The sequence below is a fragment of the Perca fluviatilis genome, chromosome 7 (assembly GCF_010015445.1).
Source record: "Perca fluviatilis chromosome 7, GENO_Pfluv_1.0, whole genome shotgun sequence".
NCBI classification, from domain to species: Eukaryota; Metazoa; Chordata; class Actinopteri; order Perciformes; family Percidae; genus Perca; species Perca fluviatilis.
This window is the reverse complement of record NC_053118.1, coordinates 26,044,657-26,072,620: the sequence shown is the minus strand read 5'-3', so window position 1 is coordinate 26,072,620 and position 27,964 is coordinate 26,044,657. Positions and strand designations below refer to the sequence as shown.

At 39.7% G+C, this 27,964-nt stretch overlaps 5 protein-coding genes across 10 annotated transcripts; 3 read left to right on the top strand and 2 right to left on the bottom strand.

Annotated features, from left to right (window-relative positions):
* Window positions 1-144: 144 nt before the first annotated feature.
* Window positions 145-4,262, top strand: mecr (mitochondrial trans-2-enoyl-CoA reductase). Of its 2 annotated transcripts, none has more exons than XM_039807273.1 (10): window positions 145-437; window positions 1,473-1,570; window positions 1,764-1,865; window positions 1,968-2,111; window positions 2,707-2,809; window positions 2,995-3,097; window positions 3,199-3,272; window positions 3,370-3,430; window positions 3,516-3,588; window positions 3,670-3,833. In XM_039807273.1, exons 1-10 carry the CDS (start codon window positions 274-276, stop codon window positions 3,831-3,833), a joined length of 1,086 nt encoding a protein of 361 aa, XP_039663207.1. In that variant the 5' UTR covers window positions 145-273. The 2 variants fall into 2 exon arrangements, with proteins under 2 accessions (XP_039663207.1, XP_039663206.1); XM_039807272.1 differs by having other exon boundaries at window positions 274-437; window positions 1,734-1,865; window positions 3,670-4,262.
* A 4-nt stretch (window positions 4,263-4,266) lies between these two features.
* Window positions 4,267-7,598, bottom strand: smpdl3b (sphingomyelin phosphodiesterase acid like 3B). Of its 2 annotated transcripts, XM_039807266.1 has the most exons (8): window positions 7,483-7,598; window positions 7,162-7,375; window positions 6,764-6,861; window positions 6,504-6,647; window positions 6,157-6,326; window positions 5,453-5,633; window positions 5,128-5,261; window positions 4,267-4,985 (listed from the first exon to the last, which is right to left on the bottom strand). In XM_039807266.1, exons 1-8 carry the CDS (start codon window positions 7,541-7,543, stop codon window positions 4,623-4,625), a joined length of 1,365 nt encoding a protein of 454 aa, XP_039663200.1. In that variant the 5' UTR covers window positions 7,544-7,598; the 3' UTR covers window positions 4,267-4,622. The 2 variants fall into 2 exon arrangements, with proteins under 2 accessions (XP_039663200.1, XP_039663201.1); XM_039807267.1 differs by lacking the exon at window positions 7,162-7,375 and having other exon boundaries at window positions 7,483-7,579.
* Window positions 7,483-14,006, top strand: rpa2 (replication protein A2). 3 transcript variants are annotated; one of them, XM_039807275.1, is made up of 9 exons: window positions 7,483-7,599; window positions 9,168-9,259; window positions 9,485-9,586; window positions 10,432-10,545; window positions 11,007-11,081; window positions 11,302-11,418; window positions 11,811-11,951; window positions 12,509-12,603; window positions 13,510-14,006. In XM_039807275.1, the coding sequence occupies exons 1-9, from the start codon at window positions 7,542-7,544 to the stop codon at window positions 13,595-13,597; spliced, it is 882 nt and encodes a 293-aa protein (XP_039663209.1). In that variant the 5' UTR covers window positions 7,483-7,541; the 3' UTR covers window positions 13,598-14,006. The 3 variants fall into 3 exon arrangements, with proteins under 3 accessions (XP_039663209.1, XP_039663210.1, XP_039663212.1); XM_039807276.1 differs by lacking the exon at window positions 7,483-7,599 and adding an exon at window positions 8,793-8,948 and having other exon boundaries at window positions 13,510-14,004; XM_039807278.1 differs by lacking the exon at window positions 7,483-7,599 and adding an exon at window positions 9,055-9,079.
* A 183-nt stretch (window positions 14,007-14,189) lies between these two features.
* themis2 (thymocyte selection associated family member 2) lies at window positions 14,190-21,968 on the bottom strand. Of its 2 annotated transcripts, XM_039807263.1 has the most exons (7): window positions 21,949-21,968; window positions 19,879-19,999; window positions 19,304-19,444; window positions 18,792-19,217; window positions 16,927-18,143; window positions 16,511-16,631; window positions 14,190-15,661 (listed from the first exon to the last, which is right to left on the bottom strand). In XM_039807263.1, the coding sequence occupies exons 2-7, from the start codon at window positions 19,979-19,981 to the stop codon at window positions 15,549-15,551; spliced, it is 2,121 nt and encodes a 706-aa protein (XP_039663197.1). In that variant the 5' UTR covers window positions 19,982-19,999; window positions 21,949-21,968; the 3' UTR covers window positions 14,190-15,548. The 2 variants fall into 2 exon arrangements, with proteins under 2 accessions (XP_039663197.1, XP_039663196.1); XM_039807262.1 differs by lacking the exon at window positions 21,949-21,968 and having other exon boundaries at window positions 19,879-20,011.
* On the top strand, window positions 21,236-27,635 carry ppp1r8b (protein phosphatase 1, regulatory subunit 8b). The gene is made up of 7 exons (XM_039807274.1): window positions 21,236-21,332; window positions 21,868-21,928; window positions 22,285-22,438; window positions 22,909-23,126; window positions 23,724-23,868; window positions 24,615-24,679; window positions 25,017-27,635. Exons 1-7 carry the CDS (start codon window positions 21,280-21,282, stop codon window positions 25,368-25,370), a joined length of 1,050 nt encoding a protein of 349 aa, XP_039663208.1. The 5' UTR covers window positions 21,236-21,279; the 3' UTR covers window positions 25,371-27,635.
* Window positions 27,636-27,964: the final 329 nt, after the last annotated feature.

Below are 27,964 nucleotides of genomic sequence, written 5' to 3'. Positions count from 1 at the left end.
AAAGTGAAACAACCAATTCCTCTTTTTTTCTGCCTGATAACACCCTGAATACCTAAGTACTGTACCGTGTATCTACAGTAACTAATAACAGGGAATTACTGCGTTTATCCACCAGAGGCGCTTTTCTCTGTTTATATTTTCAATGACACATAGCTAGGTAAAATCCAATATGGCCGTGCAGGGAGAAGAATGCTAGCAAAACTCACCCTTCAGATGACAAATTACTTAATAGTGGTATTGTTTTAATATGGTAAAGTGAACTCGTGAGTCGCAATGTGGCTGCCATTTCGCATAGTCTTTTTAAGAAGCCAGACAGTTTGCAGAAGAAGCTTTGCTACTGCTAACGTTTCTCTCTTCAGTCATTCAGCTGGACTTGCAGCACAGCCATGCAAGGCTCTTCTGTACCGAAAACATGGAAACCCTTCTCAAGTCGTTCAGTAAGCCTTTTAAAATTAACATGTCGTGTTATTTGTTTCTGTGACCATGCAAATGCAATAGCATACGTTACAGTCAATATGTGGCTAAATATGCTCTTTAACGGAGGTGCGGCCGTTAACCAAACGTTAATTTGCCATAGCAACCAGTTGGTCTTCTTTTTTTGAAGTATTTTCTCTTTTAAACATTTTAAATACGGTTAAACACTTCTGAATATCTTATCTGTGTGTCGCTTGCCTAAGTAAGTTTTCAAGTGCAACTTCTTCTGCGCTTATTCGTGGTGTGCAATGCCGCAAAGGGCTCATTCATTGCTGCCCCCTCAGCTCGGAGGGCAAAAATACACCTACTGGTACCTGACTGTTAATCAGAACCACAGTTGTAGTGGCTGTTTTCCCCCAATGGCCACAAGGGGCAACAATAAGCACATTCCACACTCGAAAACACCTTTCTTTAACTGTATATGGAAAACACAAAGGTGACGTTATGCTTTATCGGAAGTGTTTTCAAACAAACAGCAAGACGATGAGTAAAAAAATGGTTTGGTGGTGCAATGGTTGGGAATTAACTTTAACTTCGTTAAACAATTAGTGGCTGTTATAACCTTCCTGAGTAGAATGTGGAATATTAGGCTTCAACTAACAAATATTGTCATTATCGATCAATTTATTGAATAATTGTTTAAAAATGTCATAAAAAGTTGGAAAAATGTCAATCAAAATTTCGCACACCCCAAGATGTCATATGCAGTTGCTGGTAATGTGCTACCAACAGTCTTAATCCCAGTGCTAATCAATTGACAACAGATGAAAGCAACAAATCCCCATATTGAGAAGCTGGAGCAAGCAGATCAATATTTCAAACAATTCATTGATTTTTAAAATGGTTATTGCTTTTCTGTGAAATGACTTATTTAATTGATTATCTATCTGTGATAGTCTGATGTGCTGTATTTAATACAGTAGAATGCTGTCACCAAACCAAAAACAATATGGAGTATACATATGCTTTTCGTATATGTGAGTTTATTTGGTTGCCAGGTTAGAAGATGTAGATCTGCCCCCCATGGGTGCGAAGGATGTCCTGGTTAAAATGCTGGCAGCTCCAATCAACCCATCTGACATTAACATGATTCAAGGTATTTGGTTTTTTGGTTACCTCGACACTTAACAGCAGCACACAAACGGTAGCTCAATTTGAAAGCAGCTCTACCAACAGGAACAAGATAGCCAAAAAAAACAAACACAGTATTTATGTGTTTAGGTATTAAGATCAGTGGTTAATCTGACATTGTTCATCAGGTACTTATGCTATCCTGCCTGACCTCCCAGCAGTTGGGGGCAACGAAGGAGTGGCCGGGGTCATAGAGGTGGGTTGCCAGGTGAAGTCCCTCAAAACAGGAGACTGGGTCATTCCAAAAGATGCTGGTCTAGGTAAAAAAAAGAAGAAGCTTGAATTACATAAATAAGTCCACACATTCACAATTATGTCTCCCAATATGAACTCTTAAGAGTTTTATACGTTTGTGTGAACAGGGACGTGGAGGACAGAGGCAGTTCTAGCAGAGGATGATGTCATCTCGCTGTCGAATGACATTCCCTTGTTGTCTGCTGCCACACTGGGGGTGAATCCCTGCACTGCCTTCAGGATGCTCTCTGACTTTGAAGATCTCAAGCCAGGTAATCATTTCGACACACAGGGTCAGAACATTATTTTTCTTTCATAGAACCACAAGCCCCTGGATTACACATACAGAGCTAGACATAGAAGGAGTCCCATTATTTTACTCATTATGTTCCACTTTCAAAAGGAAATGTTGGTTAAATTGCTTTTTTAGCAAGCAGATTGATGAAACCATCTACCCCTGGTTGCAGAAACTATCCGTAATAATGTAACAACCAATATTTTAAAAGAAAAGAAAGATTGTTTTTTTTGTTAGCATGTGTGTTTCAAAATGCCACTAAAGCACAGGTCCTCACTTCGGTCAGTGAAGTTAAAGCCACTTCCTTGGTCAAGTTTATGGGCTGGTATTTGCAGCGTGACCTTGTATAGGAAGGAATCCTGCACCTTCAAAGTTCCATGAGTGTCCATTAACCAACAAGCAAGCTGGTAGACACATGACGGTAACAACGAGCCCAATTTAGGTGCTGATAATATACAGATCTAAATTTGAGGATGCAGTATTTCTGCCTACGTTATCTCTGAAAACATGACATGCTGTGCAGTAATTTTAGCCATCATGTGACAGTTTCCCTCAACCTGCTGTCCTTGCAGGGGATTCTGTGATCCAGAATGCAGCCAACAGTGGAGTTGGGCAGGCTGTAATACAGATTGCTGCTGCGAGGGGAATAAACACTATCAACGTCGTGAGAGACAGGTAAACATATCAAGTCTTTTCAGGAGAGGAAACTTCTCCTTCTCAGTCCTAATCTTTGGTCAGGTAATCAGTTCACCTGACTGTGAGATAATGGGGTCTTTTGTCCAAGGGTAACAGAGGGAGAGTTTTGTGTGCTAGAATTTATGACCGTAATGAACTTGTTCATTGATTCTTCCTTTTCAAAGGCCAGAGTTCACACAGCTCAGTGATAGGCTGAAGGCCATGGGAGGAACTCATGTGATCAAAGAAGAGGCACTGAGGCGGCCTGAGATGAAGGAACTGTTCAAGGTCTGTGGGTCTGAAGACATCTTAAAAAATAGGATCATGTGGCTTTAGCTATTGGTGAATAAGCACAGTCATAATTATGTTTTTTCTTTTCTTTTAAAAAGACCTGTCCAAAGCCTAAACTGGCACTGAATGGAGTCGGAGGCAAGAGCGCAACAGAACTGCTACGTCATCTGCAGTGAGGATATTGAATCATCTTTGCTGACATGATCTAATCTCTTTCACCGAAGAGAGAAATCTGATCGTCACATGACATAATTCCCATTGTATTCCAGGTTTGGAGGATCTATGGTGACATATGGAGGGATGGCCAAACAGCCAGTTACTGTCCCTGTGGTAAGATGAAGCCGCCTACAGTCTCCCATTACATTTCACAGAGATACTTTTCTCTCAGCACGCTTACTTAACTTGTTCTCTCCAGAGTGCTCTTATTTTCAAGGATGTGAAGGTTCGGGGATTTTGGGTCACACAGTGGAAGAGAGATCACTCAAGCGGTGAGTCGGCATGGAGTTTCCTCTTTCATCAAAATAAGTCTCTTAAAATTAATTTAATGAGAAAATATACTTTCTCTTTAGATGGGAGGGCATTCAGAGCCATGCTGGATGAACTGTGCCACCTCATTAAGCAGGGAAAGCTGACAGCTCCTGCCTGCACCGAGGTGGGCCTCCGAGACTACAACAAAGCTCTGGACACAGCTATGCAGCCTTTCACCTCAGCTAAACAGGTCCTGATCATGTGAACAGACTCATCGACTAATCAATACACTGTCATGACCAAAGTGTATGAACTCAATTGTAACCCCAGGACTGCCACATTATTGTTTATGTGTCAAATACACTGCTCAAGCACATACTCAATAAATGTGTCTTCACAGCAGGTGCAAAGTCCAGCATCTGTCACATTATTACATTTCAATTCCCCTACATTTACTGACGGTAATTTAAATAGTCATTGAATCTTTATATGGTGATATGGGATAACAGGAAGCATTACAGAACCCAGATAATGTGGCTTTATCTGATATGTTTAGTAACAAGTTGAATTGTTTTTAAGTTATATAGGCATGAGTCAGTGCAATTTGATATTAATCAACAGATTTACAGTTGCGATAATACTGATACTCACGGTGTATTGATTCTTGCTGTATAAATAACATTCAACCAACCAACAACTGTTTTAGCCATTTCTGGTTTTATTAAATAGATAGAGCAGAGTTTGACGGTAAAGCTTGGGGGAAAGAAACATTTGACAAAAGTCTACTTTAGCCTCTTGAGCCACATAAATACATCCTTTTTTTTTTCTTTTTTTTTATTGACTGGGAATACAGTATTCAGCCCAGCACCAATAAACCAACATCAAGAGGCCACATCAAAGATTGCTGAAGCCAAAGGTTGTTGTTTCCCTGCTTAAGTACATCTAGTGCATGGCTCACTTACATTATAGATGGCATATGATTTTAAAAGAGGAAAACCTGTGATGTTTACTGTTAAATATTTACAGGACCACATTGATCCATGATAGATGATCACTACCAATTGGCAAACGCCAAACTTACAGCCACGGAGAGGACCGGTAGAAACCCACCATAAATGGCAGCGGCCCCTTCTTTTTCCAGACAGTGTTCGTACCTGTCAAAGTCTACCTCTCTGGCTGCACACACGTGGTCAACACGGCAGTCACTGTTACACTCTGTCAGATCATAGCTGACAGAGTTGAACTCATAGTACTTTTGTAGGTAGCAGCGGCTACTAGCAATGCGCTCCAGAGCCTGATGCATGGAGGCTGGGGAAGCGTCTGGCACTCTGAAGCTCTCTGTGAGTCGATACTCTTTCTCCCAGCGTCCGCGTGCTGCATTAGCACGAGTGAGGTTCAAATAATGGGTCACCACATCCTGAGTGTTCAAAGAAGTGGTTTAAGAAACAGAAACAGAAACAATAAAAGCGCTAGGTTCTTATGTGGAGGCTGTATGTTGCAGCTTAGAAAGGCTCCTAAACATATTTAAATAGAATTTATACAGACTGGTCTGGACTCACTTTGACTAGCAGTGTTTGGGTGTCATATTCAAAGACACGAATCCCAGGGTTGTTGGCTCCATCCACGACTCCAGGAAGTGACGTTTTCCACGGTGTGACACCTGGGCTCAGGAACATCGTACTGATAGGCGAGCCTGTAGAAACAGAAGGGCCATCACCTCTGATTACCACAGTATTATGTGCCAACAGGTAACATTTGGACACCTAATGTGAGAAGCACTGTGCACCGCAGTCCAGAAATTAAAAAGTAAATCACTTAAATACCAACCAAACACTCCAATGCAAAACAAGGAAAAGCAATATTACTCCAACAATCTGACCTCACCCTCTGAGTTGTAGAACATTCGGAAGCTATCAGTATGATGATGACCAAAGAACTGTCCAAGTATGACTGAATGATGCTTCTGAATTAAATCCAAGTATAGCTTGTTGAATGAAGGCATGAACCATGGCTTATTTCTCTTCTTCTCAAAGAAACCCGGGGGAACATGGCCAATGATGTACACCTAGTAAAGAAACCAATGTAGAGTTAGCAAAAAAAAAACTATTTTCATTCCCTGTAGCCAGAGTTCTACTATTTCAATTCAAGACATGAGTTCAATTGAGCTGGAGCACCTTCAGATTTAGGGAGTGTTTTAGTTGTAAACATGTTGATATCTTTTCAAGGAGATAATCATTCATATAGGGGGGGGGGGGTAAACTGAAAGTATTCAGAATCAGAATCAACTTTATTGGCCAGGTTTGCGTAGACAAACAAGGAATTTGACTCCGGTAATCTTTGCTCTCAAAATACAGCACTTAACATATTAAGAATAAAAACACAGATGACTGTGAGAATATAAAAAATAGTATACAGTATGACAATAAAATAGAATTTTCAATTTAAAAAAAATATACAAAATAGAGAAAAGAGAAATGAGGTATTCATTACTCACTGATAGATTTGTTGATCTCTAAGCAGTAATTCAAATGTGACATTAAATCCAATTTAACCACTGTTGCAAAGCACAGACAGACAAGATACTTTGCCTTTTCTTTGTTGTTGGCAGCCTCTGTAAGAACCTGATCTGCCCAGCTAAACTGGCCGGCTGGGTCATCCATGTCCTGGGTTGCCTTGTTCTGGTCATAGTAGAGATTAGTGTTGAGGACCAGCATCCTGAACCCTGTTCGATTCAGCAGCTTTTCTGTGTAATATCCACCTACAGTATGTAAAGAAAAATATTGAAGAAAATGCATGACACAATTGGACGTGTGCTTTTCAAATGTATAATGCCAAGCGTCATACTGTGTTTTATTGATTGTGTTATTATTAAAATAACGAAGCAATTGTCGTAATATCAAAATAAAATCTAAGTATCACAGGAGACTCTATCAACCTTTTTTAAATGTTCCACGGGACTCTGGATCCAGCCAGCTTTGCCACATTTCTGCTGTTTGGTTATAGATGTAGTTTGGGCCTGCAGGAAGCTGGCTCTTAGGGTGGTAGTCATGGTTGCCCAGGGCAGGGTAAACTTTAGTGTCTAAAGAAGGTTTAATCAATAATACGAGTTCATCAATACTGCAACACTACAGTAAATGTTGATCTCTGATGTTTTTCCCCTTAAATACACAGGATGTCTCTTGACCTCACACTTACTTGGAAACACCTGATTTATAATGTGGGTAAGACTGCTGATAATGTGGAGCACTGCTTCTTCTCCCAGATCCTCATTGGGTACATGTGGTGTGTCATCTCTGAAAAGCAAAACAATAACTTGTAGATAGTTTTAGGATTATATGCTAAACGGGCAAAGTGATTGTATTTTGAGCCCCACAGTTGAGAGAGGGTTTACTAAAGCAGAGTCTGAATATCATTTCCAACGGAGGCACACAGGCAACATACTGTCACTGGAACAATACTTCCTAGCTGTGTCCCTAGTGCATGATATCTGGTTAAAAACAGTACGAAGCTGCACATGCATTTCTCTCTGGAGATGGACTTGGGACTCAACAAGCCAGCAATAAATCACAATCAACCCTAAAGTGGATATATACCCTGTCCATAAAATAAAGTCCGGGTCTGGTAGAATATCCTTCATGGCATACACAGAGGAGTTTATAAGGAGCCATGGCGAGTCACAAGCATAGTCTCCAAATTTCCCCGCATTGGCCGCAGGTCGTGTGCCACTTGATGCGCACACAAGTTCAGGATTATCGGTCAGATTGTAGGTCGGGTCCCAGTGCAGATCCGTGATGTGCCAGAAGTTTCCTGGATAAAAACGAATCGCAATACGCACATGATGTCCCTGCACGATGGGAGTTATTCAAGAAACATCTAGCCTAATTGTAGACAACATTAATAACCAGGCTACATACCTGACAGTGCAACGACCTCTTTTAAAAGTAGACAAGATAGGAGCAGTCTTACTGTGGACATGTTGAACTCTTTGAGGAAAGCAAACGTCCGAAAAAGTCAAGTCCCTGTTATGAGAGGTAAGTCTTTAAAGGGCAAACAAGATAAGATACAGCTATTCATGACGCGTCTTTGGCCTGAGTGGTCCGTTTATTAGCCTATTCATGAGACACTTTATATTTTGTTCCCTCCATTGTAAATGTAAAACGAACATTACCAACCTACCTCTGAATAGCCCAATGTGTAGGCTACCTGCATGGCTTATAATTAAGTTAATTATAAAGTTTAAACGTCAATATGCATTTTTCTGAAAGGAAAAATAGCCGCAAGATTAACTGATCTTGGCAGCAGTCCCAAACACACCAACTGTACTAACAGGTATAGATGTGAAGCAACATGTAGGCTACAAATACTCCAAAGATTTTTATTCCGAGATTGAAACAGTGTAATGACTAGATCAATGTAGACGCTTATTTGAGAATGCCATAAAAAGGCATCAGATCCGGGTTCTTGAGTGCCGAATCCCATGTGGGATAAAAATAAAATATCAAAGCCCTATAGTTGCCTTTTATGGCGTACATTTCTACACTGTAGCCTAAGTAACATTTCATTGAATATAAAAAAAAGGCAGAACAATGTGAGATGGGGTTGTAATTTAACGGTAGATAGTTCAACGTCGACAGTAAGATATTACTCCAGAAGAAGAACACTTGACAAATATAATACATATTACGTTAGGTAGTTCTCTTAATATATAGGCTACATGATATAGACATTTAGAATTTCAAAATTGTTAAACGCTTGAGGATATGATGTTTACTAACTGAGAAATGTATATTATCAGGTAGGCTGAATGAGACTTTGAAGTTTAGTGTTTTGGATACGTTGTTGACACGGATGCAGCGATAGCAAACGTTATTGTTGGACATTCAGAGTAGGCTACAATCAATATTTCCAGCAGGACGAGAAAGCAGCACAGCCTTAGATGACAGCGCAATATTATTTATCCCCGACCCATGCCTTTCAGGCACTCTTCTCCGAGGCTGTATAGGCTACCGCTCCCTATATCAACCGAGGTTTGTAATTAGACGCTTAAGGTATGGGTAGGGCCATTGTTCTCTTAATACATCCATGCCGCTGTTGAGTGTTGGAACTGCTACAACTACAAAGACGGTATTTGTCCTCCAGAGAAGAACAACTGTCTGACAAGCCTGAATCAGGGCTAAAACATCCTGTGACAGCCAACCGTTGGGTAGATTTCGCGGGACTTCTGCTACGCGCATGCGCGGTGTATTGAGTTTGGCGCGCGGGACTACACAAGGAAACCTACAGAACTGCGTGCTGTTGTCCGTACTACTACATAGTGTTAATAACATTTCAGATTAGCTTTTATTGACCTAATTACAAGGAACCAACATGTGGAACCAGGGTGAGTTTTATTTGCGCACTGTTGGCGTCCATAACGTGGTCGAGTCGGCTTGTTAACGTTGTCTGGCTGCGGCTAATGTCAGGTTGACTAACTTGCCTCTTTGTTGTTGTGTCTTTGATGCTAACGTAAACGTGAGTTGATGAAAACGACTGTTCTAGCTAAATGGGAAGAGCAAACGGCTCCTTATCTCAGCTGTCTATGCCTGTCTTGCTTTTTCAGGAGGGCACAGTGAGAGTATGGGCGGAGGTTACACTCAGTCTCCAGGAGGCTTTGCATCACCTGCCCTATCCCAGGGAGGAGAGAAGAAAGGGGTTTGTAACGATACTGAAGTCTACACTACAACTTCTTTTAATTCCAGTCTAAACTTGAAACAGATGTAGAGCAGTACAATTGTGCTTAACATCAATCAAAATAACATTATCCCTAAAGTTGCAAATTCACATTTTAAATAGATTAGGTTTATCCTATCAGAAACATATCCCCTCTTTCCCATTTAAACGTTTGTTCACGTGTGACTGTGTGTATATGTTTTGCAGAGAACCCGTGCCACACAGATAATCCCCTGCACAGTGTCTCAGATGATGTGTGCTTCCCAGGCTGATGAAGCCTTCAAAGTAGGAGATGTGGAAGTTTCCCAGGTAAGCTGAAGCAAAGCAGTGACTGCATGGTGGCAGAACATAACCATTTTGTTTGTGTCTGATGGTGTTATTGCCTAAGGCTGAAACTAATGTGTACTACATTTATCATTTGATCTCTGTTGTTTATTATATTATGTTATCAAACGTTTTGGCTTCTATATGGGGACATGACAGAAAAAACAAAATTCAGAGTTGGGAAAGAGGCCTATCACAATTTCCCTGAGCCGTCGACGATGTCTTTAATTACCTTTTTTGTCCAACCACAGTCTAAAACTCAAAGATATTCAATATACAATGATACAAAAAAGAGTAAGTAAGCATTAAATCCTGATTTAAAAGCTAGAACTAGTACATATTTGTTTGGGAAATTACTTAAAGGGATACTTAAACGTACAATATGTAACGTTCTGTTGCTAGGGGTCTCTCAACCAAAACAATGGATGGTAAACACAGACTTTTGATGACGTTGGGAAGTTGCGTGGAATTATGGGAGTTGTAGTTTTTAGTGTTAAATACCTTCGCTGGTTATAATGCATCTGTTCACGGACAAGTTTACCCATTCAAGTTTTTCACGTCACGTTTAGTAACGTTTATTCATGTTATTCTAATAAAATAGCTGCAATTTCCCCAACAAAATTAAGTTTTTCTTGATTCAATTTTATTGTTAGCTGACCAAACCAGCTAAAACCATTAGATATTGTCAGAGGGGGGAAAATGATGAATTGTTTTGTGCATCATGTACTTACTTAAGATATGCTACACTACAACATGTTGATACACCCCTATAATAATAATAATAATAATAATAATAATAATAATATAAAAATTCATGTTTTATGTCATAGGTTACCATTTTGGGTATCATCAGGAGCACAGACAAATCCATGACGAACATCCAGTATAAGGTCGACGACATGACGAGTGCTCCCATGGATGTGAAGCAGTGGGTAGACACGGAGGTCAGCGACGGTGCTTTTATCCTTGCTCAAACCATTACAAAATATTCCGCTGTTTTATTTCATCTCAGTGACTTGTGAGAGAATCGTGAATCATTTGTCTGTTTTAAATATAAACACAATAAAACTCAATACCAGTAGTGATGACACGCAAGCATTAGTGTGCATAAAGGTCACACAAATGTAAAATGTGCATGAATATCTACATGAGAAAAGATTAGAGACACTCATACCATTATGAACTAAGATTGAAAGGCCAAGACCCAGACCAAATGTAACATGATGTTACGTGCTGTGGCAATAATCCCACACTTTTTGCCCCAAGAATGCACTAACTCAACATATTCCTGTTGGACAAAGTGAACATTGTTTTATTCTTCCTTGTTCAGAAGCTGTAGCATAACTATCTTTGGTAAACAACACAAATTCTGCCCCTTAGCAACCCTGTTGTCTCGGTTTTATAGGATCCCGGTGTGGACAGCACCGTCCTGCCTCCGGGCACGTATGTCAAAGTCTCTGGCAATCTGCGCTCCTTTCAGGTGAGTTTACCGTCCTAATGTCCTCTCCACAGTACTCCGAAACAAATAGGAACTTTAGCTTTATGATCCCTTGCAAGGACACGTGATATTTATTTATGATATTTCATAAGTTTCATGAGCAGCTGTATTGTACTGAACGTTTTGTGTTTTGAAAGTGTTATTCTAATGTAGGGCATGGTACAGAATTCAGCGTTACTGAATCTTTGGCTTACTGTTTCAGAACCACCGATCTATCGTGGCATTCAGTGTCAGGCCCGTTGAGGACATGAACGAGATCACCTCGCATATGCTGGAGGTTGTCCAAGCGCACATGGCACTCGGCAAATCTCAGACCATGGTGAGAACTCCTACGCATTAACCTCATCAGTCTTTGTTTGCTGCTGCAAACACACAATTTGAGGAGGTCAGGTTAGCTATCAGTTCTTAATAAATTAAAAAGTACCTATGTTAAAGAATGCTTTGCTAAAGTTAGTACTGGAAAAATCAGCTAAGTTTAAACATGTCCATTTTAAAAAGGTACTGATAATCTGGCATAAACAAATCAATGTGATGCTGAAAAGCGGTGCTATTGTTAAAAGGCTGTTTTGTCAGACAGCTTTTATCTGAGGAGAGTATACTATGCCTGGTTTCAGCATGCACCAACACTGGTGTGTAGTAAATTTAGCTTTTCTCAGCGTTTTTAACACGGGGGGACATGTTTGCAACAATTTAGTTCTGTTTCTCTTTCAGACGGGTGCCGGAGGAGGAATGAGCAGTGGCATCACGCCCATGTCGCGACCGGGCAACCTGGGAAACACGGGAAGCATGGGAGGGAGCTATGCAGGTGCTACCGACATGACTAACAATGGGTTAAGCAAAAACCAGAATCAGGTGAGCTTAAATCATGTGTTAATATTGGAATTTTAAAATGCGCTAGTTTTAGTTTGCTCCATTATCATATAGGTAAACGCATGGGACCACTCAGTCACTGTGTCCTGGATGCCGACCTAACACTTGACAATGAAAGCCTAAATTGTCATCAATGTACTTGACATTTACTGTTAATTTGATAATTAAATATATTTTTAAGCTTTACAAACACACACAAAAAAGCTTTTTAACATTGATCTGTGAACATAAATATGCGACAGTCTTCATCAAAGCAAGCTGTTTGCTAATAAAAAACTAATGTGAACAAGAACATAAGTCACAAGTCTGTTTTTGTCAATCCAAAAGCTTTTTCACCACATGCAGAGAGAAAAACATTGCACTAAACAATGCTAAGTGTCTCATACTTCCTGTCCCTCCTTACTGGAACTACTGTCACAATAACATAAAAATAGTTTACTCAGAAAAAAAGTAATGGATTCACAAATAGAAGTTTCTAGAATAGAAGGATGCTTCTGTATTTGTTTTAATGTCATTTCTTCCCCCCCCCCTCTCATAAGGTTCTGAGTTTAATCAGAGGCTGCCCAGACCCACAGGGCATCAGCATTCAGGACCTAAAGCAGAGACTCAATGTCATGAGTCTGGCTGTCATAAAGTAAGAAAAGTTTAGTTCTCTTTTCTTAGCTAGCTTGACCACTGGTGTTGTAAGTGTGCATTCTCACACCATATGAAGGAGTTATCTGTAAAAATAATCTGTTGCATTAAGGATTGTTGCTACTGTGAAACCTAGACCTATTCCAGGAATTCACGTCTATGGAAACCTCGTAGCTGTTCTTTTTGTCCAGGTTATCGACTATATGTGACCTGGCTTTAAAATGACCAGTGAGGACCACTGCCAGGTTGTTTTTTTTAGGCCAGCACTCCAATTTTTGTATTTCTTCTTCAAAATTTGTTTTGCTGTCAAACCTTTCAAAAAAAAAATTTTTTAATCTGTTTGATTTTTCAAGTTTTTCTACTTCATTGAATTAAAAAAAAAAAAAAATCAAGTCTTTGTTTTTGCGGATCTGGATTTTGTTTTGGATCTCTTGTGAAGCACTACAGTCCTCGTTCTGCATTAAAATGCAGCTGTATGGGGCTTCAGCAGTTAGTCAAATCGAGTGGGTATCATGACAAGCTACAGCCTTTTTAGTCCAAAATTCCCTCTTTTGTGTTTCCTCAGGTCTTGTTTTGCCCGTGGGAAACCCAGAAATATTGATTGTATTATAATGCAAGACCAAGAAAACCAACAAATTCTCACATTTGAGAACCTGGAACCATCAAGTGTTTGACATTTTTGCTTGAAAAATTACTGAAATGATTAAAATAATCGGCAGTTAATTTTCTCTGGATCAATCATTGTTGCCGCTTCAATTGTAAATGTGTCAAAGAGCTACATCTTTAGTAAATATAGTGGAAATCAGAAGTCGCAGACCGTTGTAAGTTGAAAAGTTGTATGTGTTTTGCTTGAAGTTTATATAAAAAGGGCTTCAAAATATTCATATTTCTCTTTGTGCTCTAACAGGCAAGCAGTGGAATTCCTAAGCAACGAAGGTCACATCTTTTCCACCATCGACGAAGATCACTACAAATCAACAGACAATGATGATTAGATTGCTTCACCTTTTGGCACCAGTTATTTGAGTTTAACCTGATACAAGTCATTCGGTTTTTATAACTCATAGCTAACAATTAAATCACAATAATGCCGCAGAACTGAGTGACCTAAGAATCCTTCTGTGTTAAGGTACTGTAGTGGGTGTTAGTTGAAGAACACATGGTTTAGGTTTGGTGAGACCTTTCGGTTTAAATGTGTATTCCTGAGGTTGCTTCTGCTATTTTGCAAGTCCCAAAGGTGTTGCTGTTGAAGAAGCCGTTGTTGGCTGTTAATACTGTTATTCTGTATTTTCCACCTCCATTGTAAAGCATTTTTGTAATTTTAAAGATTTGGAAAGCAAGTATTCAATTTATTTTTGTTAATGTAACTTACTTTTGCCAAAATTAAAGATTATACAAAATACAGTTGGGTCATCTACCAGGAACTCTTTTGTTTTATAATTAACAAAGACACATTTTAAATATTTTTCTAACATTTCCAATAAAGTCTGTAAAGTTGTTTTTTTTATTCATGCCCTTTCACCTTTCCACATTTTGTTGCATTAAACCTTAATTGCAAAAAAAAAATCCCATCCATACACAAGCCCATGATGAACAAGCAATTTGTGCAAATTTATTAAGATGTAAACACAGAAATTACTGTTTTTACATGGACATTTACACAAACATTGATTGGGCATGATGCAAAAATGTAGACCAACACATCTGTTGATATGGTTCCTCTGGTTCACACAGTAAACAGATTTTATCAAAATTTGAATAAACCAAATACGTAAGCACATTTTGTAGCCACTTTTTATGATGATGGATGTCTAAAGTACAACAAAAAAGTAAAATAATCTACAGTATGTTTGTACCTCAAAAGAAATAGAGAGGGTTATACAACAGTACCTTATTTTGTTTTTTCTGTGGCAGTGAGTCAGTACCTCCAGAGAGTAATTTCAATGAAATAAAAACAAAAGCAGGATTTGATAAAACGTGGCACCTTTTTGAGCTCTCGTATAAATAGTTGGATGTGACGGCTGGGAGAACTTCTGCTATTTCATTACTGTTACATGACCCAATGACAAGCTACAGAGCTGCAATGTTGTGGGTTTTTTGTAGGTTAAGACTGCTTCCTAGCAAAGACTGTATACTACATACATATATATACCACATGTATACTGCAGGAGGTTGCCATATACATTGAATGCCTGTACAATAAAAATGTATACCATTACTACCTCCTTGAAGCTTATAAATATGCATTTGTGCACTTTTTTTTAGACAAGGTATTTTTAAGGCTGTTTTTTGTGGTGTTGTATTAGACTGGGTGTTGCTGTTATTTTGTTCCAGGATGGACTATATACAGAAACTGCTTAGTTTTGCACAATATAATGCTATTGTATACAAAACAATACAAGCTACAGCCCCCAGAACTACCATATGGTTAGAGCAATGCTTCGCTAAATAGTTTGAACAAAAAGCACAAAGGTGCTGTATTAAATACTACAACAATAAATACTACAAAGGTACTGTTTTTTCAATCAAAGTTTGTGGGTGTTATACCGTACAAGCACAGCATCAGCCACTTACAACCTTGAAGAGGATGAAGTGGGTTGAGTGTAGAAATGAATGGACGAAGAATGAAAGAGTTTCACTGACCACATGAGGAGCAGGGGTGTTGGGTGCTGCCTCGACACCAAATGATCTCACGGGTCTCAGATGCAATATACTGTCAGGAGTTTATTGCTGAATAATTTAATACTTAACTGAAATATCTAACCTTGTGTTAAACTAATTATTTTCAGCATGAAATGAAATCACAATATTTAGGATTCAATGGACAGGTTGCTTGGTCTGGCTGCAAAGTCTCAGAATATAAATCTATGCCTTGGTACTTTGCCATAAAATTATTCAAGATAAGGGGGCCCACCGTCCATATCGGATATTTTGTCGCGGTCATAATTAGTAAAACATGACGTTCTCTTGTGCTTTCTTCATCATCGTTGTAAAAGTGTCATCCACAGTTTCATAGTCATGGTCGCTGTCCACGTCTGCTTCAACGTCACCCAGCGGCACTGGGGGGGAAAGAGGGGTACGGTTTATTGATCAATAATATTCACAATATTTTATATTTTTCTCACTGTCAGCATATACAACTAAAAGACAAACAAGACTAGGTCAAAATCAGTAAGGAAAATCAGTTTATTTAGGGATGGGTACAGAAACCCAGTACTTTAGGCTACGGGCCCTCGGGCTTATATATTGACTTTGCTGTTGTAAACATTACTGTTGCTGCTAACTCCAATTTAAGTCCAACTGGCAAAGATATTTTTACTTTCTCCTACATGTGTAGGCCTACTCCTTTTTGTTATTTGAGTAGTTTATCTGTTAGTGGTCCGCAATTTTGCTGTTGCAGCAATAGTCTATATTTTTGCAAGAAAACACACTGGTAATCTATAATAAACAATATAGAAGACACATTATATATGAATTCAAGGATCTGATTCTGATAAATGATCATCTGTGCTTCCCCTGCTTGCCAACCCTTTTGTTTTTCCTGCCACTCTCCTTGCTGTTCAAAATGTACTATTTGCTCCTGCTTGACTAGCATTTGCTACAAACTTCAGAGACCCTCTGTTTCAATAAGCGTCTCTGTTTTAATAACTATATATATATATATATATATATATATATATATATTCATGACCTGTTTATAAATATTTACGTTTTCAGTTGGAACAAATGGGCATTGGGCTAGGTGCCACAGACAGAGAGGGCAAGTTAAAAGTTATTGTTGGTTTTGGTCTTTTTGTGATATTTGTTTAAAATAAAAACAAATTCTATAAAAATATAGAATACGATCAGAATTTGTGTTGCCACTATGGCTGAAACCTAGGCAATAGAATATGCAGAAAGAGCTTCACCTTTTGTCTTCTTCGACTCCTCCCTTTGCACATAAGTGTTTGGCAGAGCCTTGCCTGTTGTCATGTCAGCCCCTGACTGCTTTCGGGGTACGATTGGTGGAGGTTGATCATTCAAGACAATCTAAGAGGAAGTCAGAAACATTCTGCGTTATTGCACGCTTTACTTCTTTATTACAAAAAAAAGTGGAAGCATGATATTTTTGCATAGTCTATTTCTGCTTCTGACCAGTTTGAGATTTCCTGAAAGTCAAATAGTGAGAAAATGTTTTTACCAAAGACAGAAGTCAGGATGTGCTGTGTTTCAAAGAATAGCTTGAGACATATGACAGGAAGAGCTTGTAAAAATGACAACTCAACCACAATATATTCTAAATATCTCTAGGGACTGTAAAACAACAATGTAAAGCCATACTGACCGGAGGAGGTGGTGCTGGGGGCCTTTTCTTGCTGTTTAAAGTCAAATCTGCTAACTCCTTGGTTGGAATGCTTTTGTCTGGTGCATGTTTGGATTTGCCTGCTTTGGATGACTTCCCCGTGGAATTTGATGATTTTTTTGAAGACTTTGAAGATGACAGATTTCGCTTTGGTGGTCGAGGTGGTGGAGTTGCATCTGAGTTGCCATGTTTGCTAAATTCATAAAAGAATGTGTTTGTCACCTCGGTAACGCTATCCACATGGCACTTAGGTGGTTGACCGTTGGGCCAGGGCAGGGGGTCCTTGGTAAAACAGACAGACATAGAAAGCCACTTGGTTGGGATCTCAAAACAGTGGTCTGGACTGTGTGGAAAGCTCGCCTGGATGGTGGGCTCTAGCATAGCCCCCTCTATTCTGAGACTTGGAAACCCAGCTAGTGGATCAGTCTCAAGTTCAGTATCCCGGTTCACTACTTTAACATCCAGCGGCAAACTAAACTCTTTACCCAAGTCCTTGAGTCTGTACTTCTTGTTATCAGCGAGTACCTCCACAAAGTGGCCCTGCATGTACAGAGGCATGAGAATATCCTCTCTCTCATCCTGCTGCTTGACCTCTTCATCATCATCATCATCATCCTCGTCATCATCTGGCTCTTGGAGACGCTGACACAAAAGAGCCTCGACGGACTGCTTCTGTCCATTGCTGCTTTCACAAGGCAACTCCATTGTTTCGCAGTGAACAACCTCCAGCTGTTCGCCCACACTGAGGGTAGGCAGGCCCTCCTCCTCAACTCCCTCACAGCTCCTCGTTACGCTGACCTTCAGGCCTGGTGCCTGGATCGAAGCAACATACAGCTCATACACTGAATTAAACTCTCTTGGCCGCCTACGAAATCGTCCACCATATTGCTGAGAGGTCAGGAAGTACTGCTGTGCCCTTCGGCTCTTCTGGTTGGATAACAAAGCCATAGCTGAGGTTCCTACCTTGTGGAAAATCAGATGGCTGCTCTTACTAAGTTTTGGTAGCCAGCTGCACTTGAACATAGAGCTGGTCTCTGCTTCTTCCAATATCTCTACTACTGTAGGGAAGGAATTATCTGGCTGGGCGTGGACCTCCGTCAGACTGAGCGGGGTCACAAAATCTACATCCTTACACGTCTCAGTGACATCGATCACATCCACCTCTAAGCTGGAGGGAAACTTCAACACGTTCTTCCTCACTGTACAGGAAATGAGAAAAATTATGTCAGAAAACGTAATAGAGGCACTTGATGAAATAAAATTAACCAGAGTACAGTGTGATGTATCAGTGATGGAAGACATATTCAGAACCTTTACCAGAAGCAAAAGTACTACTAGTAAAAGTAGCAGTACAGTGTAAAAAAATACAAAAGTACAGCTATATTATCACCAGCAAAATGTAGTGAAAGTCTCACAAGTAATTGTGTGGGAAAATGTTCCATGTGAGTGTTATATTATATTACAGTAGGCTTTATTATATTACTGACCGCTAATGTTAACTACTTTATTTACTGTTGGGTAATGTTATCTATAACAATGCATCATATTTAATGAGATGATAATTATTTTTGTAAAATCTTCATCTGCCCATAACTAGCCTATAAACTGGGAGATAAATGTAGTGGTATAAAGTACAGTATTTGCCTCTCAGGTGTAGGTGAGGAATAAAGTAGCATTCAATGGAAACACTCAAGTAAAAGTACTTCAAATTCATATTTGAGTGCAATACATTGTGGATTATAAACAGAAATGTGAAAATAATAACCATTCTGTAGGCCTATGTAAGATGTAGATAACTTAATAATAACTTATTTTCAAATAAAAATGAAAAAGTAAGTAATTCTCACAGTTCATGATGGCGTGGACCTGGTATATTGGACTGAGGACAAGGTTTCGTTCACCCTTGGTGGTGTTGATTAAGTGAAACTTTCGACTACGCAGGCAGGGCGAGGACATGATCTCCTGCAGAGTGAAGCGCTCCTCGTTTTCACACTCCCTGAACTCCCCTTGGAAAGAAAGTGGGATACACACTTCCGCAGAGGCTTCCTGTTGTCCTTGAACATGGCAGCGCACATAATCCTCCTCACCCTCATGCCGCTCAATGGAGAGCACTGTCAAAGCTCTGTTGGCTCCCAGTGTGAAATTGCCAATGGTAATCTTGAAGCGGCTAGTAAAAGTGAAGGGAAGGCAGGACTCCAGGCCCACAGGCCTCAGGCTCAACATCTCCTCGATACTGCTGTATGGCATCTCCTCCGGGACAACTTTGAACAAACCTGAGAAACAGCAACAAGTGTCAGTGGTCAGCTACGAAACAAAAGTAGCTGTTCTCACAAGAATCTTGTCTATAGCTCAGACAAACCTGTGTGGTTGATAGGGAGCTCAAACTGCTCATTGTTGCTGATGTCGTCACAGCAAACGGATAGGAGCTCAATGTTAATGACCTTTATTAGATCCCCAGTAGAAAAGCACACTTCACTTCCAGAAATTTCATATATAGAGCCTGAATCGGAGAGTGAGAAATAGAGCAAAGAAGGAACTTTCAACATTCGACAATGAGCATATCAAACATAAATAGCATGTTTTCTTATTTGTTTCAACTGTGACATAATCACACAATTACTTAATTACCAACCATGAACAATAAAAACATTTCAAGTAAAACAAATGCGCACTATCTTATTAGCTTACAATAGCATCTGATTTGGGGCTGGCAAAAAAGGGAAACATGTATAATATATAGATAAATAAATATATCTAAAAAAATAAAATAAAATAAATGTATGCAATAGATACAAACAGACACAAAACAAAAATCCAGACAGTTTATGATTTGTAGCGATCTAATTTGTTCATATAATCTCTAATCTTATCAGCTCTGTGCTCATCTACCCTCACGGTTTCAGTTCACAATGAAAAACAAAAACAAATGCCTACCTTGGAAATACACTCCAGAGCAAACTTGTAGAATTTTTGGCAGACAAGAGTTGTCCAATGAAGCAATTAATTGCTGAAGTGGCAAAGCAGTTGTGCCTGCCATCACTGTTGCCTCAGTGTGCTGCTATCAAAGATGAAGGCAAGACAGCAAATGACATGCAATGCATAAAAGGAGGTTGCTTTCACAGTCAAAAACCACAAAAGTGAATGAGGAAGTTACAGGAGCTGTTTGCACAATGCTTGCATTTACAGGCAGAGAACAAGTTATATATACTTATGTGTTATTATATTGTAAAGTGAAAGAAGATGTCTGAGCCTAATTGCAGTGTAAAGCCTTGCTATCACCGATAGACTAAGATACTCTAGGATATATACCTTTATAAGGAAATGTGTCACAATGTGCACGTGTGTGTGTGTGTGATTGTGTGTGTGTGTGTGTGTGTGTGTGTGAGTGAGCGAATGTGGAAACTGCAGACTTATTGTAATGTGCACACATAACATCCCAAGGGATAAAGTACTCCACTCAAATGGACAAAATCAACTCTTTATGGAAATTGTTTCAAGGTCTAAATTATCCAAAACTACTTTTTTTGCATGTCAAGCACATGGACAACCCAGCCAATCCAGAAAAGGGTTACCTCAGCTCTTGATCAAATGTCATTTTAGTCACTGTACCAGCCTTACATCCAAATACATCCTGGTTCCAGTACCCTTCAAAGGGCCACATATCAATGCAGCCAGGGAACTTACCCTACCGACACATAGTAGACAACACACTCACTTCCTTTTGCTAATCTGCGCTGTAGAATAAACCAAGCATACTCCCACTTTGTGACATGACAAGACAGCCCCCTCACAGCATTTTACAAAACCCACAACACTTTCCAAATCAAGCACTCAAAGCTCAGCCTGGTCTGTTGATTGAACCTCTTAAGGGGGTTCCCCCCCCCCTTTCCATGGAAGTAGCCTATGTTCTTTTCAGAAACCAGGAGTACATAACCCCTAGCACAGTCCTTGCAACAAAATTATGTCTTTTGCAGCGTCTCAAAGACTAGTTTTCCACAATTAGGCCTACATAAATCATATATATTTCAAAATCATTTTACTGAAGCATACCTATTTTGAGTCAGAAATGTGGGATCTGAGGACCCCTAGTGGATCTTGAGAAGCATAAAAGTTGTTCTTTACTGTAATTTCCTTCACTAAATGTTAGCATAGTGAGAGTATGATCATGATACTTAAGCCCAATTTCAATTGAAAGTATGGACATGGTAGATTTCAGTAAGTAGATTTGGTGGTCTAGTTTGGATGTAATATGGTAGAATTGTGAGACTACAACTCCCAGTAACCCAAAATGACGTTTACCCAACATGCAGCTTGGCTATGAGAAGATAAGGCAAGATGGCGACTAAAATAATCAAAGAAAGTGCTCCTCCTTTTGATTGTCCAACATGGTGAGAAAATACACATGCTGAAGTTGTAACTTGTTTGTTTGTAATGCAATACCAGATGAAAATGAGCAACGCAGCATTCACTCGTTTATATAACTGATCTTTTACTGAGAGAGAAGCTTGCAGTTACTGTAGCTAACGTTAGCAGCCAAGCTAGCATGCTAGCTAACCCATTGACGCTGCCATTAACTTGGCGTAGGGTGGTGTTTTTTTCTTTCTTTTTTTCAAGAAGATGCTGCATGTTTCATTTTAAGAGTGTCAGTTCTGAACAGGCGTCCAATGATATAGAAAGGGCTTTTTAACATGTCTTAGTCTTTGCCTTGGTCTGTGATAGCATTGCTCCTGCATGACGACCGCTATAAACGTTTCCATGAGCTGACGTTACACACGTTATTAAATAATAAACCTTTAAGAATGACAAGAGAAACAAAGCTAGGATGTTCATGTATTGCTTGTAATGATCAACGTTGCACAAGTGGCCTTATTGTAGACTGTGTAATTGTTGAACATGTTCACCACACCAACTGTTTTCTTTCAGGGCAGGCAAGCCGCCCCAAGGACTACATCTAGACGTGATGAAGGGAGACAAACTGATGGAGGTAACTTAAAAATGTCTTACTTCAGGTCACGGTGGCCTTGCCATCAGCTTACTGTTGTTGTAAACTCGTGTTACACCATGTAATGGATCACAGTGTGGGTTGTAAGTTAGTTGAATGCACCAGATACGCGCCTGACAGTCCACTTTGTCCCACATGTGTTGCACACTGGAATTTTCTATGGCTGCATGGCTACAAACGGTGCAAGAGCAGCATCAGCTCTGAGATTTAAGCTTTTCAGTGGGAAGTATCACTGTTAAGTTATGGCTCAGATGCACAGCGACATTTCAGACTGTTTACAGACAGTTTAAGCAGTTGTATGAATGACCATGATTCACGGAAACTGTCTCTCGCTGTAGAAACTGATCATTGATGAAAAGAAGTACTACTTGTTTGGGAGGAACCCAGACTGGTGTGACTTCACCATCGACCATCAGTCATGCTCCCGTGTCCACGCTGCCCTGGTCTACCACAAACACCTGAAAAGGGTCTTTCTCATAGACCTCAACAGCAGTAAGACATCATTCACAATCACATTCACACTTTATATTTGGAACCAGAGTCTGGAATGGTTTGGCATACACATGCTAAGGGCTGAAAAACTAACACAACTGACCTACATACATTTTCTTTTGTGATCGATCTGTCATTGGAAAGAAAAGGAATTAGCTATTTTAACTATTTTGATAATCGATTAACTGTTAAAGTAATTTTTCCAAGTAAAAATCCTAAACATCTAATTCCAGCTTTGTAAATGTGAGGTTTTCCAGCTTTGTTTTCTTATGTCCCTGTAAATGAAATTTTATTTACTTTTTTTAAATACAATTTTCTGACATTTTATAGACAAATCAATGAATCGCTGTGCAGCACATTGCATTACCACCAGAAGTATATCATATTTGATTCAGTTTCACAAGAATGTAAACTATGAATAATCTGTCTTAACATAAGCAAACGTCTTTGTTTGATTGTCACTGTATTAGCACACGGTACTTTCCTTGGACACATTCGTCTGGAGGCACACAAACCTCAGCAAGTTCCCATAGACTCTACAATATCTTTTGGGGCCTCAACAAGGACCTACACCATCAGAGAGAAGCCTCAAACCCAAGGCCCCGCTGGCACAGGAGACAGTAAGACAGGAGAGGACGAGGAGCTGAAAGGACTGCTTGGGCTTCCAGAGGAAGAGACGGAGCTAGAGGTACATTTGTTTCTCGATAACGATATTCTCAAACATGAACTACATAGAAGAGAAAGAAAATTGCTGCGTCGTGTATCTTAATTATCAAATTTTCTTGCCCACAGATAGCAGTTCTAGGTAGACTGCTAATTGACCATAGACTATAAAAAGAATGGATGTAGCGTCAGTGACGTCACCCACCCCTGCTGCACTAAGCTGATGCGAGCCATTCAGCAAAGTTTTTTGCCGGCGAGTAAACGGGGACCTTCGCACTGGAACCCTTCCATCTGCATGTACGGCAGTACGCAGACGGAGCTGGTTGAAAACCGTCAAAACTTTCCGTTAAGTTACCAGCTAACGCTAGCTAAGCTAGCTTTGGTTGGCAAGGTGCTACCAAACGCTAAACAAGACACTTTTTAGGCAACCAACACAGTGAGAGGGTTAGTTTTATGACAAAAACAAAGACAACAGTCCAAAACAAGTCCACGGCTATTTGTATAATTCTACCTGTTATTATCCTGCTCAGTCTGGTTACTGTTGTGTTGTAAAGTAGTAATATCTTGATATCAATGCAACCACATTACACACTTTTTTTTTTTTTTTCCTGCATCCTGCCAGAATCTGACAGAGTTTAACACAGCTCACAACAAGCGCATCTCCCTACTGACCATCGAGGAGGGTAATCTGGAAATCCAGAGGCCTAAGAGGAAACGCAGGAATTCCAGGGTTACCTTCAATGAGGAGGACTCCATCATTAACCCAGGTACAACTCAGGGATACTAGGGATGTAACGGTATGAAAATTTAACCTCACGGTTAGAGTGAGCAAAATTATCACGGTTTTCGGTATTATCGAGGTATTTTTAAAAGTGTGTTCAATATGTTCAGAAAACACTGATAGGCCTACCAAAGCTGAAATAGTTTCAGAAAGTGTTTATTATATAACAAAAATATAGGCAGTAGGCTGATTAATGTCCTGAGCGCTGTTATCTCCTCGTTCCGCCATGATTCCAACTTCAAGAAACGCACGTTGTAGGCTGCGCAGTGCGCCCGCACAGCAACTTCAGGAGACTCGGATGAAGCTGGGAACACGCAGTTTCCACACCGTGGTAATCCACTGTGATAATAATGACATTTTAAATGAAAACGGTAATTGTTATCATCAACGTTTTTAGCGTGGTTTACCGTTAACACCGGTAATCGTTACATCCCTAAAGTAAACCCAAAGAACCACTCATATCTAATAAACCACTCCCAAACATTTTTTTGTGGTTGATTGCTCTCATTTTTAAATATTCATTTTGCTAATTCTTTTAAGATTCTTGTTTTGAAGTTTTACAGCAGAAAATAACATTAGTTTAGATGATTTGAGCTCAGCTAAGACTTTTACAGGCAGTAAAAAGTATTAGGTAATTTGTTTTAATTTAATTAGAAAGGTTAATTTGAAGGAGTGAGGGAGCTCAGAAATGCACTCCGCAATAAATTGTAACACTTGTATTATAATTTCCAGAGGATATAGACCCCTCGGTGGGACGGTTTAGAAACATGGTGCAGACCGCTGTCATCCCCATCAAGGTAAGCTTTGGTTTGGTCATTTAACAATGCCTAATCCAGTTTATTCATTTAAGTTGACAAGTATTACTGTGTTGAGCACTTTAACAGTGCTATGTTTAAGCAAAAATAATAACTTATAACATGTGTAGCTCCCTAGGTGAGCGTGGCACCAGTATTTTCAGAACGATTGGTTCGGATCTGTTTCAATCAAAAATAAGTAGTGCACTCATATAGTGTTGTATAACACCTTGATCACTTGCAGTGTGTTAGGTGTATGACCTGCAAAATGTAGTAAATGTGTAACGTTAGGGCTACATGTGTAAGTTGTAGAGTAAACACTCTGTCATCCCTGCTGCAGAAACGAAGATCAGAGGGTCACAACACTCTGGGTCTTGATGAACTGACTTCAAAGCGCATCCACGGCTACAGCTTGGGCGGTGGTCTCTATGGGGACTTGCCTCCCACCAGTCATGAGAACCAGCCTACAGGAGCTCCAGGAGGTGCTTCTATGCAGGGAGGGCTTCCTCTGCCCTTCCCTAATCCAGCACCAGAGGTGGACCTGGCCCCAGAGGCTCCCCAGCCCCCTGTCACACTCAACCCCACCCCTGTCACAGCCCCCTACCTACCAGAGACCCACAATGAACCACGCAAAAAGAAGTATGCCAAAGAAGCATGGCCGGGCAAGAAACCCACCCCTTCACTACTCATCTAACCAGTTTCTTAAATCTGCTGACTCTCAGGTTTCCAGCAGATACATCAGGGACTGTGACATGGCAGAGGTGGCGTCATTAACTTCTCAATCTTCCTTTTTGTTTGTTTGTTGTGCTACTCATCATCATCACAAAAAGAACCATACCATTTCCTTGTGGTCTGTCACAAAATATCATCTTCATTACCAAGTCAGCAGTTGATAAGTTGGCCAGAACATGGCAGAAGATGATTACGGTAACGTAAATTTACAAGACTTGGCAGTCAGCATTTGAGCCTCAGAGTGGCAGTTAGATGTTTGTCTGTGAGTGACAGGCTACATGGATACGATGGTTCATGAGTTATGTTTTGGATGTAAAGTTGGATTTTTTTTTTTTCTACTAAACACGTTTCAACATTTCTTTTTTTTTTTTTTCACTCCAGTGTTTTGATAATGCTGTTAAACAAATGGCAAAAAGTACTTTTATATAAAATATTTTACTGTGAGAAGTCAGATAATCCAGACAGTAAATTTCTATCAAAACAGAGAGCAGCTTTTTATTTTGAAAACCTATTGATATAATGTGAAACTTTTCCGTTACATGTATTAGACCAATATGACGTCAACTAAAATGTTTTTTTTTTGTCCAACAAGCCACTAGATGGCGACTTGTGCAAAATGGTCAAAGTTTTTAGTGAGGTTTGGCTGCAGACTTGCAGGTCATTGCTTATGGCCTGTTGCGCTAACCTTAACCTTGTCCAAAATCTATATGTGGCATCCCATTAAGTGGTGTTGCAAGCTTCTTGTTATGAATTTGGATTATTCTGCAGATAAAAGCCATTTGCCCTGTCCAAACAGTATGTTGATCATATTTGTCCATTGGCTTTTTCCAGTTTATTGAGTTTTAAATGGTTTGTTGCCCATTTTTTCCAGCATCAGTGTGCTATAAATACAAGGATTTTACAGTTTTCTACGTTGGTCATTGGACTGTTATGTAGTAAAAGAATATAGCAGGATTGGAACTGCAGCACAGTAAGAAATACCAACTGCATAAATAAAAAAAAAAAAAGGTAGTAAAAACAGGTTTGGATTTAGTATGTATAATGGTGTTAATATAGTTTACATGCAACAGAGTATAGTGCAGTTTATACAATACAAAACGTTTGCCCTTAACTGACTTGAGACAGGAACTGTCTTTGCACAGTAGCGGAAAAATGTCAAACTGGTGAAACACTATATAATTGGTTTATACACAGGGCTGGGTATGGTTTAAAAGAATTACGATACCAGTAACAATACCAGTACCTGATTACTGATACCGATACCAAGAGAGTACTTAATTTGATACCTTTTTTTCTGTATTTCATTCGATTATGTAAATGTAAGCATACAGTTGCGTAAAATGCCATTACCACTACCCATCCACATGGTTTTTACACAAATACGTTTTTATAAGTGTACACACACACACACACACACACACACACACACACACACACACACACACACACACACCAACTGTATGGGTTGTAGCTGCTGCGGCTGTGGGCCAATCGCATGTTGCGAAAACCATACAAAAAAATCACTTTTTTTCTAGATCCGGGTACAGAAAGGATCAAAGGCAGGTATCGTTTGACTGGAGACGTTTGGATATTACTTGGTACTGGGCTACCTTAAAGGTATCGCGTACCGATACCCAGCCCTCTATACAGAATGTACTCCAAGTGTAAAGGTCCCATGAAATGGTAGTCTTACTTTTTGGGGGCGTTATTGCTTTTATTCAAAGATGGACTGTAGACAGTTGACAAGAATTGAAGGGGTGACCTGCAATGAAAGTCCTCAAATGTAATCACACCCAAGACATTGTGGTCACAGTATATGGTATGCCTCTTAACCACAAGGCTGCCAAGACACCTCTTTGTATTCCCCTTTGAAAGAGGTTGTTGTGGGGACATTAGACCGTAAGCTATCAATCTTACTGTAAACAAAGGGGCTAGTAGTTCTGGTTATCAAACATGCAGAAAGATCAGATGGCCATAATAGTTGGACTTTTTGAGTTCTCCTTTGGTAATGCATGAGGTCACCACTAAAGATGTACTGTTTTTTTGTTAGGAAGTTCAAGTGGGCATTTCATGGGATCTTATAATAATTGAACGGTTGGAGATCAGAGATCAACAAAAGACGAAGTGTTTCACTTTTACAAACTGCTAGTGACTTTTTTGTCCTTGTGGGAGTGTGGATTTTGTAATCATAGGAGTGTAAATAAAAAATGAATTACTTTTGACATAACTTTCTGCAGTGTTTTCAGCTGTGATTAATTAATGTTGCATTGCAATTGCTCTGATATTAACTGCCTGTGTTCCGTGAAAGGTCCTCTAAAGGCAAGTACATGGATGGCTTATAAGCAAACAGCATAGGCAAGGCAGTTGTATTTGTATAGCACATTTCAGCAACAGGGAAATTCATAGACCGAGCACAAAGGTGATCCAGTGTATTGTGTCTATTGTATTGCTTACTACACCTTCCTGATACTTTATTCTGAAAGTAAACTTTGACCAGATACTTCAGGAGTACTTTTAGACCTTTAAATGAGTTAATTCATCCTAGAAAAAATCACT

Coding starts and splice junctions, on each gene's coding strand:
- mecr (XM_039807272.1), top strand. CDS start 274: ATGTGGCTGCCATTTCGCATAGTCTTTTTAAGAAGCCAGACAGTTTGC. Junction 1,571..1,733: donor TGACATTAACATGATTCAAG/GTATTTGGTTTT, acceptor ATTGTTCATCAG/GTACTTATGCTATCCTGCCT. Junction 3,098..3,198: donor AGATGAAGGAACTGTTCAAG/GTCTGTGGGTCT, acceptor TCTTTTAAAAAG/ACCTGTCCAAAGCCTAAACT.
- smpdl3b (XM_039807266.1), bottom strand. CDS start 7,543: ATGTCCACAGTAAGACTGCTCCTATCTTGTCTACTTTTAAAAGAGGTC. Junction 6,648..6,763: donor TATAAATCAGGTGTTTCCAA/GTAAGTGTGAGG, acceptor AACCTTCTTTAG/ACACTAAAGTTTACCCTGCC. Junction 4,986..5,127: donor CCCAAACACTGCTAGTCAAA/GTGAGTCCAGAC, acceptor TTGAACACTCAG/GATGTGGTGACCCATTATTT.
- ppp1r8b (XM_039807274.1), top strand. CDS start 21,280: ATGGCGACTAAAATAATCAAAGAAAGTGCTCCTCCTTTTGATTGTCCA. Junction 23,869..24,614: donor GGACTCCATCATTAACCCAG/GTACAACTCAGG, acceptor TATAATTTCCAG/AGGATATAGACCCCTCGGTG. Junction 24,680..25,016: donor CCGCTGTCATCCCCATCAAG/GTAAGCTTTGGT, acceptor TCCCTGCTGCAG/AAACGAAGATCAGAGGGTCA.
- rpa2 (XM_039807275.1), top strand. CDS start 7,542: ATGTTGAACTCTTTGAGGAAAGCAAACGTCCGAAAAAGTCAAGTCCCT. Junction 7,600..9,167: donor TCAAGTCCCTGTTATGAGAG/GTAAGTCTTTAA, acceptor TTGCTTTTTCAG/GAGGGCACAGTGAGAGTATG. Junction 11,082..11,301: donor GCAATCTGCGCTCCTTTCAG/GTGAGTTTACCG, acceptor TTACTGTTTCAG/AACCACCGATCTATCGTGGC.
- themis2 (XM_039807263.1), bottom strand. CDS start 19,981: ATGGCAGGCACAACTGCTTTGCCACTTCAGCAATTAATTGCTTCATTG. Junction 19,218..19,303: donor GCTCCCTATCAACCACACAG/GTTTGTCTGAGC, acceptor GCTGTTTCTCAG/GTTTGTTCAAAGTTGTCCCG. Junction 15,662..16,510: donor GGAGTCGAAGAAGACAAAAG/GTGAAGCTCTTT, acceptor TTTCCCCCCCAG/TGCCGCTGGGTGACGTTGAA.